General features: G+C 41.6%; 1 protein-coding gene across 1 annotated transcript in view; it reads right to left on the bottom strand.

Moving 5' to 3' along the window:
* Positions 1 to 14,755, bottom strand: part of mkxa (mohawk homeobox a) — a 28,557-nt gene extending 13,802 nt beyond the window's left edge. The window contains exons 1-5 of the mRNA XM_044177256.1: positions 14,337 to 14,755; positions 12,717 to 12,985; positions 10,074 to 10,233; positions 7,141 to 7,294; positions 3,641 to 4,012 (exon numbers count right to left, since the gene is read on the bottom strand). Of these exons, the coding sequence (XP_044033191.1) occupies positions 3,641 to 4,012; positions 7,141 to 7,294; positions 10,074 to 10,233; positions 12,717 to 12,892 (862 nt within the window). The 5' untranslated portion in view covers positions 12,893 to 12,985; positions 14,337 to 14,755. The remainder of the gene's footprint in view (positions 1 to 3,640; positions 4,013 to 7,140; positions 7,295 to 10,073; positions 10,234 to 12,716; positions 12,986 to 14,336) is intronic.
* Positions 14,756 to 16,221: the final 1,466 nt, after the last annotated feature.

The raw sequence follows: 16,221 nt of genomic DNA, 5'->3' as shown, positions 1-16,221 counted from the left end.
GGCCACTGTCTCGCAAGAGAAGCATTCTACATTCACCATCAGGCTACTGGTACTCAGCTGTAACCAGAGTCCATGAAGGAGAGAACCTGAGAAAATGTAACCACTGTCAACCTCGTGTAAAATGTCTGACCGAGATCTCTCAGTCTCCGTCCGCAGAAACGTTGCAAGTTATTTGGCGTATAATGATCTATATGATATCAGACGGGGCGAAATCTGGTACGGAGCTAGAAGAAAAACATTGAGCCAGATTCCTGTCATTTAATATCCCATTAAAGGGTAATTTGGCATGAAACTCCTGGCATGTGTGATGGAATTCTACTGCTCCTTGTGTTCAATGAAATTCCCCACAGGCTTTGGACTGTAGGTTGTGTGTGCATGTGGGTGTTTGCACTGGATGTGTGTGTGTGTGTGTGTGTGTGTGTGTGTGTGTGTGTGTGCATGTGCTTGTATGAGGCCTGTGAATGGTACATTAGTGTGTCTGTGTAAGTGCGTGAGTCCTTTCAAGCCAGCAGAAGTGTAGTTTTCCACTGGGGTAAATCTACACTCTCCATCTCCTGCCACGTCTGACTGCCCTCTGTAGTCACAGATAACACTGTGGGCACAGCCAACTGGCCCCTTAATGGACTTTTAGCCAATGGGATGATGGTTGCCAGGCACGCCACATGTGCTTTGACCAATCAAAATTGTTTTATAGGCAGGAATTCGGGCAAAAGAATGTGCCAAAAGACACCGTTTGTGCTCTTTCTTTCAAGTTCAAATTCTTTTCCTCCCTACTGACTGAAAATTTACATTTTGTCATTGTCAAAAAGAAAGTGTGGGGAACATTCACAGAGCTTCAATCTGATTTATTCCGTCTCTTTTTCCCTGTATAACTGATACAGATTTACATGAAATCAGCCACTCAGGGAAACATTTTTCTCTTAATATAAAAACACAATAAAACTGTTTGTAAAAGAGGAATGTGTTCTCTACAAAAATATCTTGAATGTTCAGCCACAGGAGAAAAAACTACAGAGGAAATGATGCAAACCCGAGCTTGAAATTATTCCTCTCTGCCTCCCTCTTTCATTTGCTCTGTCTGCGTCGGCGAGATCAGATGTGGAATTAAAATTTCATTTTCTTGACTTTTCTTTGTTTCGTTTCGACTGGATCGGAGGGCCCCAGCAGGTGTTCGATCCCATGAGTCAACACCGCCTCGGAGAACTTTCCATGTGTGGATTCAAAAGCTTCTCTTGCATGTAACAGAGTAACAGTTCTGTAAAGGTGCCAGAGCCCGAGAAATCCAAGAGGGAGACGTCAGTGCCAAGAAATTATATTAACCATGGAGATAAAATAGTTACTCTCTATTAAAAACAGCAGGCCAGCCAGGTGAATTAATCCTTTTTTTGGGATTTCTCTTATTAAAATCTGGTAGAGTGGGAGTTATAAGTCTCACTTGGTCTATCTATCTCTTTCTTTCTTTCTCCATCTGTGAGTCCCAGCAGGTGCTTCAATGTGAAAAAGCCCGATGTTCGGTCAGGTCACAGGGTTTTAAGTTTTTTGATCAGGAGGACTGTAACCATCGCAGCCGTTGATGCATTTCATACAAACCACACACATACCCCCACCCTCCTTCACACTCGGATAATATGAAACACATTTGTTCATAAGAGGAGCTTTGAATGAAACACAATAAAATCTGCTCTTCCCCGCACAAAGCCCCCGTCCTCCGTCACTCCATCACCTACACCTTCAAATCTGCCCCCTCCGGGTCCTGTCCATGCTCAACAGACAGTGAAAACATTAAAATTGGTTATGAAGTCTGCCTGAACAAAGGCCCAGTGTTCTCAGCCGAAGAAGAACTTGGACAGATCTGACCTTGATTGTTCACAGCTCAGACGACTTGCGAGCTGAAGCGTTGCGAAAGTCTTTGCAGCACGCAGAGTTTTGTGATTTACAAGGGCCTGACACAAAATTCACAGTTAGGAGAACATCAGCGTCAATTACATCACTGTAAAACATTTTAAGCTTGTTCAGCTTAAAAACAAACGTTTCCCTGCTGCCTTGAAAATGGGAATTAACTGAATTCAACTTGAATAACTGGCTCAAAGTCAGCTCATTGTTGAGTTATTAAAATGTAAAACAGAAACAACATATGAAGCTGCTTCTGGTAACTTTGTTAACAAACAGGCCACATATCAAGTTTCCATCATGTATTTTTACTTCAAGTTACAAAAAGGTGTCTCTAGAGAGTTTTAACCCTCAAACAAAACATGCTTGGAAGTCCACTAATACACTAATGATGTTCTTTTGAAACTTAATTTAATGAACACTAAGCAGTACTGTCATTCTACTCATCATTTCAAGTCACAAGACTTGACAAATATTTGAAATTAGAATTTTTAAGTTCAATTAATGTGAAATTAATAAAACACATTTACATTAAATTAATGATAAACGATTAGTTGATTCCACTCAATTCTTGCATGTTTTACAGTGATTACATAGCATCATTTTACAATTGGTGCCACTTTTTTTTTTAAACTGTAGTTGGTTGTCATTGATTCTGAAAAGTTTACAATGTTGAATCTACCTTGAAATGAACTGCTGTACAACAAAGATGCCCTAAATAAAAACACGTGCTTGTAATAAAGTCTGCAAGGCGACATTTTTTAAAGGATTATTTCCTTCCAGCTGGTGTGAAAACCCAGAAACAACATATTGTGCAAAAACACACATCTAAGCAAAAAGAAACAATACAACAGTAGCTTTGACAAAACCAAAGAAACACTTTATCTGGCTTTATCTCATTCTGGAATGTGTTTTTCATTCTGTAGAAAATGATGACAGAAAACCTCCAACTCAGCAGCAACAACGTCAACAAGTGACCTATATCAAGAGGTTCCACTTCGTCTTGCAAAATATTTCAGTTTTCTTTTTCTTAAAAGGTGATAATCACTTGGTCTAAAAAAGGAAATGTATGCTTTTACGTATCACACACACACACACACACACACACAGTGTCCGCCGACACACAAACACAGCCCGTTAGCCTTGCCCCTGTTCTCTCAGCAGGACCTCATGGCAGGATCAAAAGCATGCCAAACAGTAGTCTGAAAGTGAGCATGTTCCACATGGCCTTGTTGTGTCTGGCCTGCTAAAGCCTGGTCAGAGGAGCTGGCTGGGGGGAATTCCTTCTCTGTTCGGCTGGAGTTGGTGAGTGACAGCCAGTGTGCTTGTGTGACTGTGTGAAGTGTCAGTACACGGGCTCCTCTGCTGTGGATAAGTGAATGTGTGTTGGGCTTCGCTTAAATCTAATAGAACCTTCTTTTTTCTTTTTTTTTTAAGGCTCGGGGCCCTCTTTACTGCATCTCTATTTCAGTAGTCACAAGAATCACATTTGGGCGACACCAAACACCATATTAAATGAAAGTAGGGAGGTGGAAGAAAACAGTGTGAGAAGGCAGCAGCAGTGTAATATATATAGAGAGAGAGGCAGGAGAACGGGCTGAGAGGCAGACAGTTGGAAATAATGGACCAGCTGCAGGAATTAAAACAAAATGTGCAGATGGAGGGGACAAAAAAAGAACAAAAGTGAAGGATGTCGTGTGTGCAAGGGAGACTCTTGAAGGGAAAGAATGCAAGAAATGTGGCTCCTTACCAGCCCGATAAACAAAGTTCGCCTCCGTCTCAGAGGAGGATGGCGAGAGCAGCTCGTCGTCGTACTCGTTGGAGCTGAAGGAGCCAGAGTGGTTCCTCTTGCGAGCATCCATGACGGCGTTGGCCACCATGACGTGGCGCAGCGAGTCGTTCAGGTAGCGGTGCAGCAGGCTGCTCTTGTACTTGGGTGGAGACACGTAGTCCTCGGCCAGTGAGGCGGCCTCAGCGGCCGAGCGCAGCCCTGCTCCCATGCCCATACCCATACCCATGGCCATGCCCACCATGGAGGAACCCTCCTTCTTGATCACGCTCTGGTACATGGGCTTGTTGAGCTCCTCGGGGCCGCTCTGTGTCCTCTGAGGGTTGTCCCCGTCTAAACCATCAAGGGGTAAAATCATAAAAAAATAATAATTTAGATGCAATGCAGAAATGCATTTTCCAAAGCAAAGGGCATGTTTCCTATTATTTCTACTCATTCACACTCATATCGTCTTGCATACTTCTTCCTATTTTTATTCTTCTTTGCCTTTTTTTGCTCACCTGTAACTCAAAAACCGCTTATACTACATATACCGATCGTATATCTATATGTAAAATTATGTGTAATTCTTTGTAGACAGGTGGATGCTTTTTCTTTGATAACTAATATAATAATACACAGTTAAAAGCAGTCCCTATCGAAATCCATTATATTGAAGTCTCAGCACCTGTATACAATACAAACTGTAATGCATTAAAAGCATATAGCAATCACACGCATTTTCTTCAGCAAATGCTTCTTCAGTTTAAATGATTTTCTAACTTCTGTGCATTGTATGTTCATCCCTGCTGACTCAGAGTCTGGTTATTTTGAGCTAATCTTGAATCTAAATACCAGGGTAGGGAGATTTCAACCTGGCACTCCTGCCCTCCTGGCCGAAAGCCCAGCCGAGACTTAAGACGCATTACCAAACCATAACGGATGGTAGTCTATTTCCTCTCCATCAAGATCACTATGCCCCTCTATTTCTGCAGAAATAAATTATTTCCAGGATGCTCTGTGGCCAAAGAGATTGAATTAAAGCATAGGTCCCTACCTGATGAAAGAAATGGGAAGGAAAGATAAAACACTGGACTGAAAAACCAGATATCCTCTGGCAGGAGGGAAATCAGGGAGAAGTTCACTCTAGATAATGCCCCTACCAAGACCGTACTTTTGTAATTTGGGCAGGTTGGATTTTTGATTCAGTCTGGGCCAAATTAAAATTATAGCTCCCACATATCAGAAACACATGGAGGTAGCCTTCTTGCTCTCCTTCCACGCTTCAGCATCTCCTCTGAAACCACACAAGACATAATACATCTGACCCGTCATTATAATCCCATGACAGTGTCCTTTTACATCTAGGTCTGACAGCTTTTTAAATAAATAATAAATAATACATTTTTCACACCTACATGACAGTGATCCCAGGCAGAAAACAGCATTTTAAAAGGGTTTTTTTTTAAACCAGAGGGTGTTGTATGCTGTACAGATTGCAAAGACCCTTGAGGCAAATTGTGATTTGTGATATTGGGCTATATAAATAAAACTGACTTGACTTGACTTGACCATTTCAGGACAGGAAGAGGAATGTACGCCGAGTCAGTGGGGTCAGGTCTGGCCCCATAAATAGCCTCTGGAACAAAAGCATAGGCTTAAAAACATAATGGAGGGCCTTTTAGCGCATGGGTCAGAAGTGGGAGCAGGCTGCGGATAGCTTCATAACCATAATGTGACAGGGAGAAGAGTCAGGGAGATATACAGAGCCTCCAGTGGTACAGTGGCCTGTGGCGGACACAATGCAAACACCATGCGCACATTCCTCTTTCAGCCGCATGCTCGGCCTCTCCTCCTCAAAAATTTAATTAGAGATCACTGACACCACAGTACTCTTCCTTTCTGTTCATTCTTTCACTGCGTGAGAATGTATGTTTTATATTTTTTTGTTTCCTGACCATGTTTTCAGTGCTGTCAGTGAGTAGAAAAAGGCAGTTGCTGTAAATACACGGCTGACAGAGAGCTACTCATTTTCAATTGTAGGCTGGGAGACAGAGGTTGGCTCAGCGGGGTGTCTTAATGACAGCGTGTCGCAGCCCGCCGGCCTCGGCGTCTCTCGGCTGGGTCACACACCCGCCATTTATATACATCCAGAACATGGCTCTGCATAGCATCAGCCCGCTTTAGGGCAGACACAGGGGTAGCTGGCCTGGCCTTTGGCCTCATTTCATGTCATAATGCTAGATTTGAATTTTGGGGGCACAAGAAGTATGATGTAAGGAGATTTTCCCGGTCACTCTGTACAAAGAGCATCATGTTCGCACCAGGATATGTGACCAATTTCTAAATGAAGTCTGAGCCATTTTGATGTGATATCTTGGAAGTGATTTGTACATGCCACTACCTTTTGCACTACCCTCATTCCAGCTATAAACCAAGTATTTCTTTTTGCACATACTGTACATACTTTCTGTGTATATGTGTATAGGTATATATGTATACTGTATAAGTAACTGTATATATTGTTTTATTATATTTTATTCTATTCAGTTGTAAACATTTGTACATATGCTCTTTGTGTGTGTAGTGCGAAGGGGCTACAACTTACATTTCATTGTGCAACCCTGTGTTGTCTGTTGCACTGTGTACTATATAAACTGCTAAAATGATAGCTTCATTATATTTTGCCTAGAGACCCAGATACTAACCAGTACTCCTAATTTACTGCCTCCTGATAGTAAATTGATTAAACAAAAACATATGTAGGAATACGTGCCATCTAATCGCAATATCAGTTGAAATAATAAAGATCTTAGAACTATGGTTTGACACAGGGCCCCTTTACAAGACAGGACCTCAAGATTAGTAATCATCATCACAATAAGACCCTCATCATCAGTTAATGCTGTTATTTATACCATGGGGAGAGAGAGGCAGTTTGCGTGTGAGAGAAAGAGCGCTATGTAACCTTATCTTTGCTGGATAAAACGTTTTAAAGGGGTACTCCAGCGATTTAGTACTGCACTTTCACAAAGTGAGAGACGGGAGAGGATTAAAAAAAGAATGGGCAAAAATGTTGGCAGCAGGGGGCTCAACTATCCTGACATTTAGTCTCTGGTATGGGTCAAGCTCCAAAAAACGCTGGATCCTACAACTCCCATAATGCAACACATCTTTCATTAAACCCTCCTTGGCTCCCACTGTATATGCCGACTTCTTTCAAACCCCATACTTCCAGTTTGTAAAGCAGACTTTCTGTGATTTATTTCTTTTTTTTAGTAAATCTGAAGTGTAGCAGGATGCCGCGGGATGTTCAAGATCTGAGAACAATCAGTAACATTTCTTTCTTTCCCAATTTAAAACATTTAATACTTGCCTAGCCCTGGGAAACATTCTCCACTGTACTTTTACACTCACAAACCTCTTTTAACTTTAGGAATGGAACTTGGAAGAGAAAGGGAGTTGCTGCTAAGGTGCCGTACCTTCTGAGCAGCTGTCGTCGCTGCTGACGCTCAGCCTCTCTGCGTTGCCCTGAACATATTTGTTGTAGAGCTTGATCCTGAGCGCCCAGCTCAGGTCTGGCTGCCTCACCGTGTTCTTCAGTCGCCTCCTGGCATTAGCAAACCAGTTGGAGACCTGAGAGAAAGAGAGAAAGAGAAATGGAAGGAAGTGGGAAGACGCAGCAAATAGAAACATATGTTATTGTTTTGATTCCAAACACCTCCACATCCATCCAGCAAAACAAAGACCATCCTTTATGAAAACGTCTGCTCTCTGCCTGCCATCAGTCTCATTCAGAAAAACCAAGGGAGACTCGAGGCAAAAGACAGAAACAGAGTCAGGTTGCAGAGCAGCTCTCTGAAATTGAGCTTTAAGAGACATCCCAGACGCTCCAGAGAGACACCCCAGCATGCATCTTTTCTGTATCAACGCCATGTCGAAACATTTAACACCCTCCAAACGCCGAACGGCCAGCGAACGCAACGTTTCATTAACTAATGTTCCGACTGAGATGTACGTCCCCCGTGCTTATTCTGGACTCGCACAGCCTCCCTCCAATAATACATTTTTTCCAACACTGTCTTCAAGATGCAATAAAAAAGACACTTGAGCCAGCGCTCTTCCTTTCACTGGGAAGGGAGACCATTAGATGTTATACTAGAATAACTTTTCATGCTCAATAGACTTCAAGCGGCTTATGAAGGGGCTGGGACAGGGGCCTTATGCTAGAGTACTTATTTTTCTGATCCCCTCTTTCAGTATCGTGTTTCTCGTTAACTAAGACCATCCCACATCCCTTTGTCTCCAGCCCAGTGCTGTGGCACACCGGGAGGAAGGCGGCATCTAGTACATGTGGCTTGGCCAGAGGGGAGGCAAGGCGAGGTGAGACGAGGCGAAGCGTGGGACAGCTCGCTAATGAGGACTGAAGGAAAAATGGCTTTTAATGGGGTGAGAGAAAAGCAAAAGGATGGCACGCCTGCTCAGATGACACCCAGAGAGATTAAAAAAGGGGGACCCGGCAGCCAAACCAGCTCTTTCACCCGTGGCATGTCTGTACTGTATGTACCGTAGAGGAGACGGCATGCAGGCACGGCGAGGGATTCCAACGGTGATGGAGAGATGGCACCGGCGTATTAGCACAAACTTTAAAGAAATAATTTACAACGTTTACATGGAAAAAAGGGGCTGTTTTTCTAAAACATGACAGATTTAGTTGCTTTAAACACCTGGTGCCAGGTGGGTGTTTCCAGGGAAAAATGCACAGGAAGTGATGCGTTCTACATTACTGGCAGAGGCAGCAGTGGTTTGTTTGGACTAAACAGTGGAAGAACTAGGTAGTTCCATTAATGGATAGGGAAAGAAAAGAATGTCACCTAGGGCTGCAACTAACATTAACTAACTAATTATTTTCATATCGAATAATTTGTTGATTATTTTTTCAAATAATCGATTAATTGTTTACTCATTACAATGTCAGAAAATACTGAAAAAACACCCACATGTTCTCAGAATTCAAGGTGATGTCTTTAAATTGCTTGTTTTGTCTGACCATCAGTCCAAAACCAAACAATATTCCTTTTTTATGTCATTTACAAAGATGACAAACAGGATATTCTCACATTTGAGAAACAAGAAACAGAAAATCAAAGGGCAATAAAAATGACTTGAGTAAAAAAAAAAAAAACTCAGATATTTACCCACAGACGACCTCCTTCATGTTGGAAAATGTGATGAAAAAAATGTACCTGCCTGTCATCACCCTCGCTCAGTTTTCAAGAAATCATCCACTGACCTTTGACACTGCTGCTGGTATTTGGGTGTCAGCTTAAATGTATGAGTGTGTGAGGTTGTGAGTGTGTGTGTGTGTGTGTGTGTGTGAGTGTGTGTGTTCGCATCACAGCATCCCGGTGTCCAACACAAAGCATTCCTCTGCACTCTGCTCGCCCTCACCAAAACAAACAGCTCCATCAGGCTCCCAAAATGAGAACCAGATTAAGCATTGTGGCCGGCGGCCCAAAAAAGCCGCTGCAGACTTTCTGAGGCCGTATCAGTGACCTTGTCAGCCAGATGATACTGCACATACACAGCTGCAAGTGCCAGACACAAAACACACTCATATTCACCACTGGGTTTTCCTCTCAGTGGTCAGTTTGCCATGCACTAAAGTCAAGTTGTCCACCCTACGCTTGTATTAGCAGTAGAGGGTGCAATAGAACTTAAAGCACATATTTATAACTACAGTATAACTACACTTAGATTAGTGGTTCCCAACCTGTGGGTCGGGACCATAAAGGGGTCTGAAAATAAATATGAGGATTCAAGAGACAAACCAAAGAAGAAGTAAGAAGAAAATACATTTCTGCTACACAAAATGAGGTTTATTTTTCTAGATTTTCAATTTTCTTATGAAATTCATGCCTCTAAAATGTACAATATAAGAAAATACAAGAAAATAAAATGACTTTTTGGCCGTATGACGAGAGTCATCAAGTAGAAACTGTAGGGGTCATCAGTCAAAAAGGTTGGGAACTGCTGACCTAGATAACTCCAAATTTGATTTATGACAGCAGTCATTTTTTCACATTTGAGTGAAATAAAAAAGAATAAACAGAATTGCCAACTGTAGCATTTGGAAGAAGGCAGACATGACATTAACTACCACTGCACGAGTGCTGTAAAATAAACAGCTCAAGATGTAAAAACACTCTGTACTCACAGCCCCTTAATTGCAAATACAAGTCAAAATCCAGCTTTTCAGACCTGATTAGACAGAAACTCAACCGCAGAAATCTTCCCTCACTGATCACACTCATGCCTGCATGAATACTAAAAAATACCTCACTATTTTTAGCGTCAGTTTTTCTTTATCACCTGACCAGCAGCTTTATTGGAAGCTACCAGCAAGAGGACTTACCTGGACCAGGGTCATTTGCGAGCCGAGGGCCAGCAGGATTTTCTCCGTCTTGGTGGGGTAAGGGTTGTCTCGGTGCTTGTAGAGCCACTGCTTGAGCGGCCGCGCCATGTCCTGAAGGGCCTGACGCTTGTGTCGCACTTTACCGCCACTGGGACGACCCCTGCGGAGGAACAGGGAGAATAATGTCAGGCCAAACACCAAACTGTAGATAGAATCGACTGCAGTAAAGCCTATTGCAAGATATTATAAATGCACACATAAAACCTGGATAGTCCGTGTATAAGGAAAATTATGGGACACATTTATGAGGGTTTTAGCTTTTTTTTAAATCTAAACCTGGATTTTTTGTTCTTTTCTATCTAGTACATTTATTCTTTTTTAAAATGACCCTTTTTTAACTTATAATCTGCCAACAAATAAACATGCAGGGTTAAGAAGGATGCTTTGACATGTACCCATTCTGCATTTGTCAGTGACATCATGTTCATTATATCAGGATAAAATGTTAGTTAACGGTCTAGATTTAGATTTCTCCTTTTTCAAATTTAAGTAAAATCTGTTTAAGCCATAAAAGAGAACCAGGATTATGTTGTTTATTGAAGTCAACCAAACAATGTTGTGCAGCTGCAAAGTGGAGCCCTGAGTGGGCCTGCATGTTGCCTGAATTGGTTAGTCATGACACATAAAGTGAACACTCTATACAGTGTGCAATTTTCTCACCCAAAGCACTGCAATTAAGCTAAGAGAGGTTGGATTAAAGGCGAGAGAGACATAGAGACATGGCAAGAGAGAGAGACTGAAGCAGACAGAGGAAGAGAGAGAGAGAGAAATGGCCACTCACAGTTTAGTTTTCATTGCGTGTCCCACAAACCGCCAACACGTTGCAATGAAACAAACAAAAACATTTTGCTCGGGCGCACATTTCTGCCAGATTAACATTTCACACCCAGGAGAAGTGGATCAAGAACAATGTAGCTGGGTCACAGTCACAGCCAAGCAATCACACAAGGGACTGACAAAAAGCTACAATTATACTTCTGGTTTTCCTTTACAGAAAAGGGCTACGATACATGTCCAGAGGATGCTATAAAAACATCACAGCAGGAATATATCATGGTGGAGACTAAAAATATATATATTCTAAAGTCCCAAATCAGCAACTCAGTGGTGAGTACAGCTATTAACAGCTCTTGTAAGAATCTTGTAGGGATATTTTACAAGAAAAACACCACAAAATATCATGAAATCACTATAAATGTATTATTGAGGAACACAGACACCCTGTGAGTCCCTAAAGGAAATTTAAAACATTTTTCATTCAAGTCTGTCTAAAGCAGCCTGTTAGTTTTCCGGGTCTGTGAAGGATTCAGTCTCACCTTAGCTCCAGGTTTGAAGAACCTGTAGATGTCAGTATGGCGCTGTGCTCCGCTTCTCCCTTTATCTCACCAAAAAGCTCCACTGACTGCAGATGTGACATATTTTAGTCTAACCTCAAGTCTGCCTGAGGTCCATGTTCTACAAATATTGTCCTTGTAATCTAGATCAGTATGAACATCCGAAAGGACATTTTACTCCGTGTTCTGAACTTTGGTTTGAACACTCAAACACACACACACACCTCTGTTTAATAATTTAATGTTCTTCATTAGTACTGATGCTTCCCTTGAGGTGACATTTTACAGTCACAAAAGTTCACTAACTAACTATAATATTCTTTCTTTAAAGAATACTCCTCGCAGAGGGTTTTAAGGTCACTGATATTCCTCTGTTCTCTCTCTCAAATGTGACCAATAAACATGCAAATAATACACAACAAATAACTGAATAACCAGCTCTTTTCTTACACCTGCTCCCTGTCACATAAAAGGAAAACAAAACTAAATAAAATATCCATTTAAAAAAAAAAACACTTGGCCCTTGTGTGATTGACAAGACCACATAGAAAGCTGAAGGGTACATTTATTTATTGGAAACAGATGGAGACCTCTATAAGACACGCTACCGAACACGACTGACCTACTTATTAATTTTAAGATTAGCTGTGAACATCAACACCTAAATGAAGACCAGACTGGGAAACGGTAAATATTAATTCCCAGCTCCTGTTGCATTAAAGCCACGTGGAAAAAAAAAGTCAGACTGGATAATCAAATCGAAATGGTAGTTATAGTTTTAGACCTATAAAATATTTTCCATATGGATATTTTATCCGCGCGCAAGTTTCTGATTTTTGTGCGTAAATGTGGAATTTACGCACAGCTGCAGAAACTATTTTATCAATTCAAAATGTAATGAACAGCAATGCATTATAACTCAAGGAGGCTCATTCACGTATATACATCACCAATGTAATTTGATAGGAATTTGACCCTAGAAGCCCTATTTGAGCTTGATATTTCTCATCATGTCTTAATTTTGCGCACAAGGTGTAGAGAGAGCTCTGATAACAAACCCATCATTGTTGTCCACTCTCTCTCTCTCTCTCTCTCTCTGTGTGTGCTAACTTGTGCTGAGTGAAATAACCGTGAAACAGAGGTATTCCTCATCAGTAACCCCCGGACTCCAGTTAATGCACATGTTAATAGGCTAATATGTCACAAATGCTGACCAGCAGCGTTAAACACAGCAGAATGCTCCACATACCCGCTCCGCCTGTGCCTGATGGCCTGGTTGTCTCTGATGGTCTGGTTGCTAGAGAGGAGGTCTGGATGTTGCCCGTCGATGACTTCTAGATAATTTCTGCTGCTCATTTCCACCTCTTTCGCCTTCTCCTCAAACAGGACCTGGCTGCTCAGCTTGTTAAACACAATGGTGTTCATCTTTGGCCAGATAGTCCCCCTATTTCTCTGATGCGCAAAAATTAAAAAGGAAAAAAAAATCTCCTCGGATTTGTCAGTGTCCCCGTGTCTCTCCTGTGGAACAAGTGTGGATATTTTACAAAGGAGTCTTTACATATACTGAACAAACTGTGATGTGGTCGTGAACTAAAATGTGACCTTTGGTCGGTGATGATCATAAGAAAAAAATCCTTTTAATCTTTCGAACCCTAACCCTATCAGTAAAAATCATCTCCAGATCGGCATTTAATATTTGTCCTGGAAAACACGCATTTCTCGGATAACTTATAATTTGACACCTTCACTCCGGTGTTTGAGATTAGGTTACCCTCCACGGTATGTCTGCACATACAAATACATTGAATAAAACAGCCTGCAGACTGTTTTGAGCTAAGGCGGACCGTGCGTAACTGCGCTGCTGTGATGCGTCATTTTAAGGTCGCTCTTTGTAAACATTTGCATATGCAGTTCCAATTCCTGAAGCCTAAAGAATCCAAAGAATTGCTGTCAGTTACGTATGCACTTCATGCTACAGATGTATTTGGAAACGAGCAAAGAAAAAAATCAGGAGGAAGGGTGCTTATAAGGATTATCAGTACAGATAGCAGGTCCATTATGACTAATAAGGGTAAATACATTTTATTTTACTCAGTGCCGTGCTGCAATAAAACCCTAAAACCCAAGACTGTTTATTCTCCTTTTCAGCTTCAAACTTGTTTTGTGACAAAATTCCAGTCAATTCTATTTAATACAGTTTCACTTTATTCTCTATAAACAACTAGGGAGAACAGAGAACTGTATAATATATCATACAGACTGGGTGGTTTGGATTGTTAAAAAAAAAAAAGAAAAAGTGTTAAAAATGTGTTTTAGAATTCCAGTTCAAGCATCTTGAATATTTCTGCACTGCGGTCGCAAGTCGCTATAAACCCTGAATGGTTTATTTTGGTTCGGCTCTCCCTTTTTTTTTATGCAAAACAAACAACCCTGCAGGCTCCACGTAAGTGACATTTTGTTTTTCTCTTCGGTTTCAATTTAGACTTTCTCTGTACAGGTTGAATATTGAATCTGTCACGGGGGAAAGACGCACCGTGATGTGGTGCCATCAGCAGCAGCAAACAGCCTGTGTACAGTACCATGTGAGGATGGCCACTGAAATAAACAAAAACATTATCCTGGCAGTGGATATAGAATTAATATATATATTACAGTAGGCCTATATATTATATTTAGGCTATTAGAAGAATTAAAGACTAATGTCAGAATACAGAGCAGTGGAAACTCCGTCCTGCCCGTTCTAAGTTCAGTTTAGGTGGCTTCATCGTTCACTACATCCCTGGTTCAGAGCCTTAATAACCAGCTGCCTAAAGCCGAGCCTATCGGTCCGTTCCTACAACAATCATCAGTGTGTCAGTGTATCTGTTACCTGTCCCGGGCCCCTCCTGCGTCTCTCTGCTGTGTAGAACAATAATCCTGTTTCCAGTCGCCCATTCCCTGCTCACATGTTCCCGTCCTGAGATCCTGAGCTCAAACCACACGGACCGCCGTCTCCGCCTCCGCTTTATCCAGCCGCCTGCGCCGCGCCGCCCGGGACTCTGAATATCTCACCCTGCTCATGTTTCCCAGCACACCGCCCGAGCCTGCGAACATACTGCTGATGGTTTACGCCGGTTCTGGGGCCGAGGCCAGCAGAGGGAAAGAGAGGGAGGGAGGCATCCCGCTGCAAAAAGTAGGCTGTCTAAATCACTGAATCCACGGTGGAGTTTGCACATTTTCATTTTCTTAAAACAAATGTGTCCACTTTCTAATAAGGCACCCTTCATAAAGGTTTTTTTTTATTTTTTTTTTTACTGTTAGTAAAAGTTGTTAGTAACTAATGGTTTTGTTAACAGTTAATAAAACATGAACTAATGTTTTATAGATCAGTTACAAGCCATCCAAGAAATTGTTCAACATTTTGGGAAGTGTATTCGCTTTCTAGGGGTCAGGGTCAGAGGAGAAGATGATACCACTCTTTTTGCTAAATGTGACGCTACCGCCAGCAGCCAGTTAGCTTAGCTTAGCACACCGAAGAAACAGGGGTAAAAAGCTAGCCTGGCTCTCCCCAGTGATAACAAACTTCACCTACCATCACCCCTACAGCTCCCTACTTAATGCGTTATATATTGTTTGTTTAGTATGTATAAAAACCAAAGTGTAAAAACATCAATTTTGACATTTTATGGGGTTAGCATATGTGCCGCACTATTTCTTGGCTCTGAGCTGTTGCCAGGAAATCAGCAGAGACACTAGGGAGTTACGACTCCCAACCAAAACAACTGTCCCATAGATTAATATATGTTATATATAGATTAAACAAAGGAGGTACAAGGTGTTAATTAGTGAGCTTTACAGGTGCTGGTAGGTGAATTCTGCTACCACTGCAGGCTAGCTGTTTCTCCCTGCTTTGTGCTTAGCTCAGCGTTGCAATGTGTATGTACCCTGTCGCCCAAAGTTCCACTTAAGTCCACTGCATCTTGTATTCCTATGGTGGAATAATAGCCTAACTAACTTATGCTAGTTTGTAATAACACAGAACATGCCTTAGTTGATATAGTACTTTAGGGGTGTAAATGTCCTAAAATCGTAGAAAAGGTTTCAGTCGTAGTCATCTGGACACTGTTCTTGGAATCAAGACGTTTCGGCTCCCATCCGGAAGTCATTCTCAATGACTTGATTCCTGAAAAGTCTTGATTCTGAAAACAGTGTCCAGATGACTACGACTGAAACCTTTTCTACGATAGAACACTCCTGGACGAATGAGGGACAACACCGTCTTAATGTCCTAAAATATTTGCAGGTAATTAAATTACAAAAAACTTACTGACATATTGACAAAAACATATTAACTTTTGTCTAAGAAGTTCACCAAACAAGTGAAACAACATTGGAACAAAGTAGAATCTTCTCACCACATTTGCAGAATGTGTGACTTTGCATACAGAGGAAAATCTTACAATACTGGACAAAGTCACTTGGTGGAAGGGAATTTTTTTACAGCCCCTGCACTGTGCATGGAGACTGAATTAAACCTATCACCAACAGTCTGCTGCAGACTTACTTTACAATGCAGTAAACCTGTTTGGGATGCTTGTAAAGACGGTCCCTCCACTGCAAGATCATACCTTGGTCCTAAATGATCCTGTGCCAATTTTTTTTTTTGTCTTATTCTTATCACATTTGTTCTTAGAACACTTTAGGAGTAACTTTCTTTGTATTTCATACCTGAATAAAGCTGCGCATCCTCTTTTTTAAGAACATCTTCATCTTCA

Source organism: Siniperca chuatsi, linkage group LG19, assembly GCF_020085105.1.
Source record: "Siniperca chuatsi isolate FFG_IHB_CAS linkage group LG19, ASM2008510v1, whole genome shotgun sequence".
Taxonomy (NCBI): domain Eukaryota; kingdom Metazoa; phylum Chordata; class Actinopteri; order Centrarchiformes; family Sinipercidae; genus Siniperca; species Siniperca chuatsi.
This window is presented reverse-complemented; position numbering and strand designations above follow the sequence as displayed.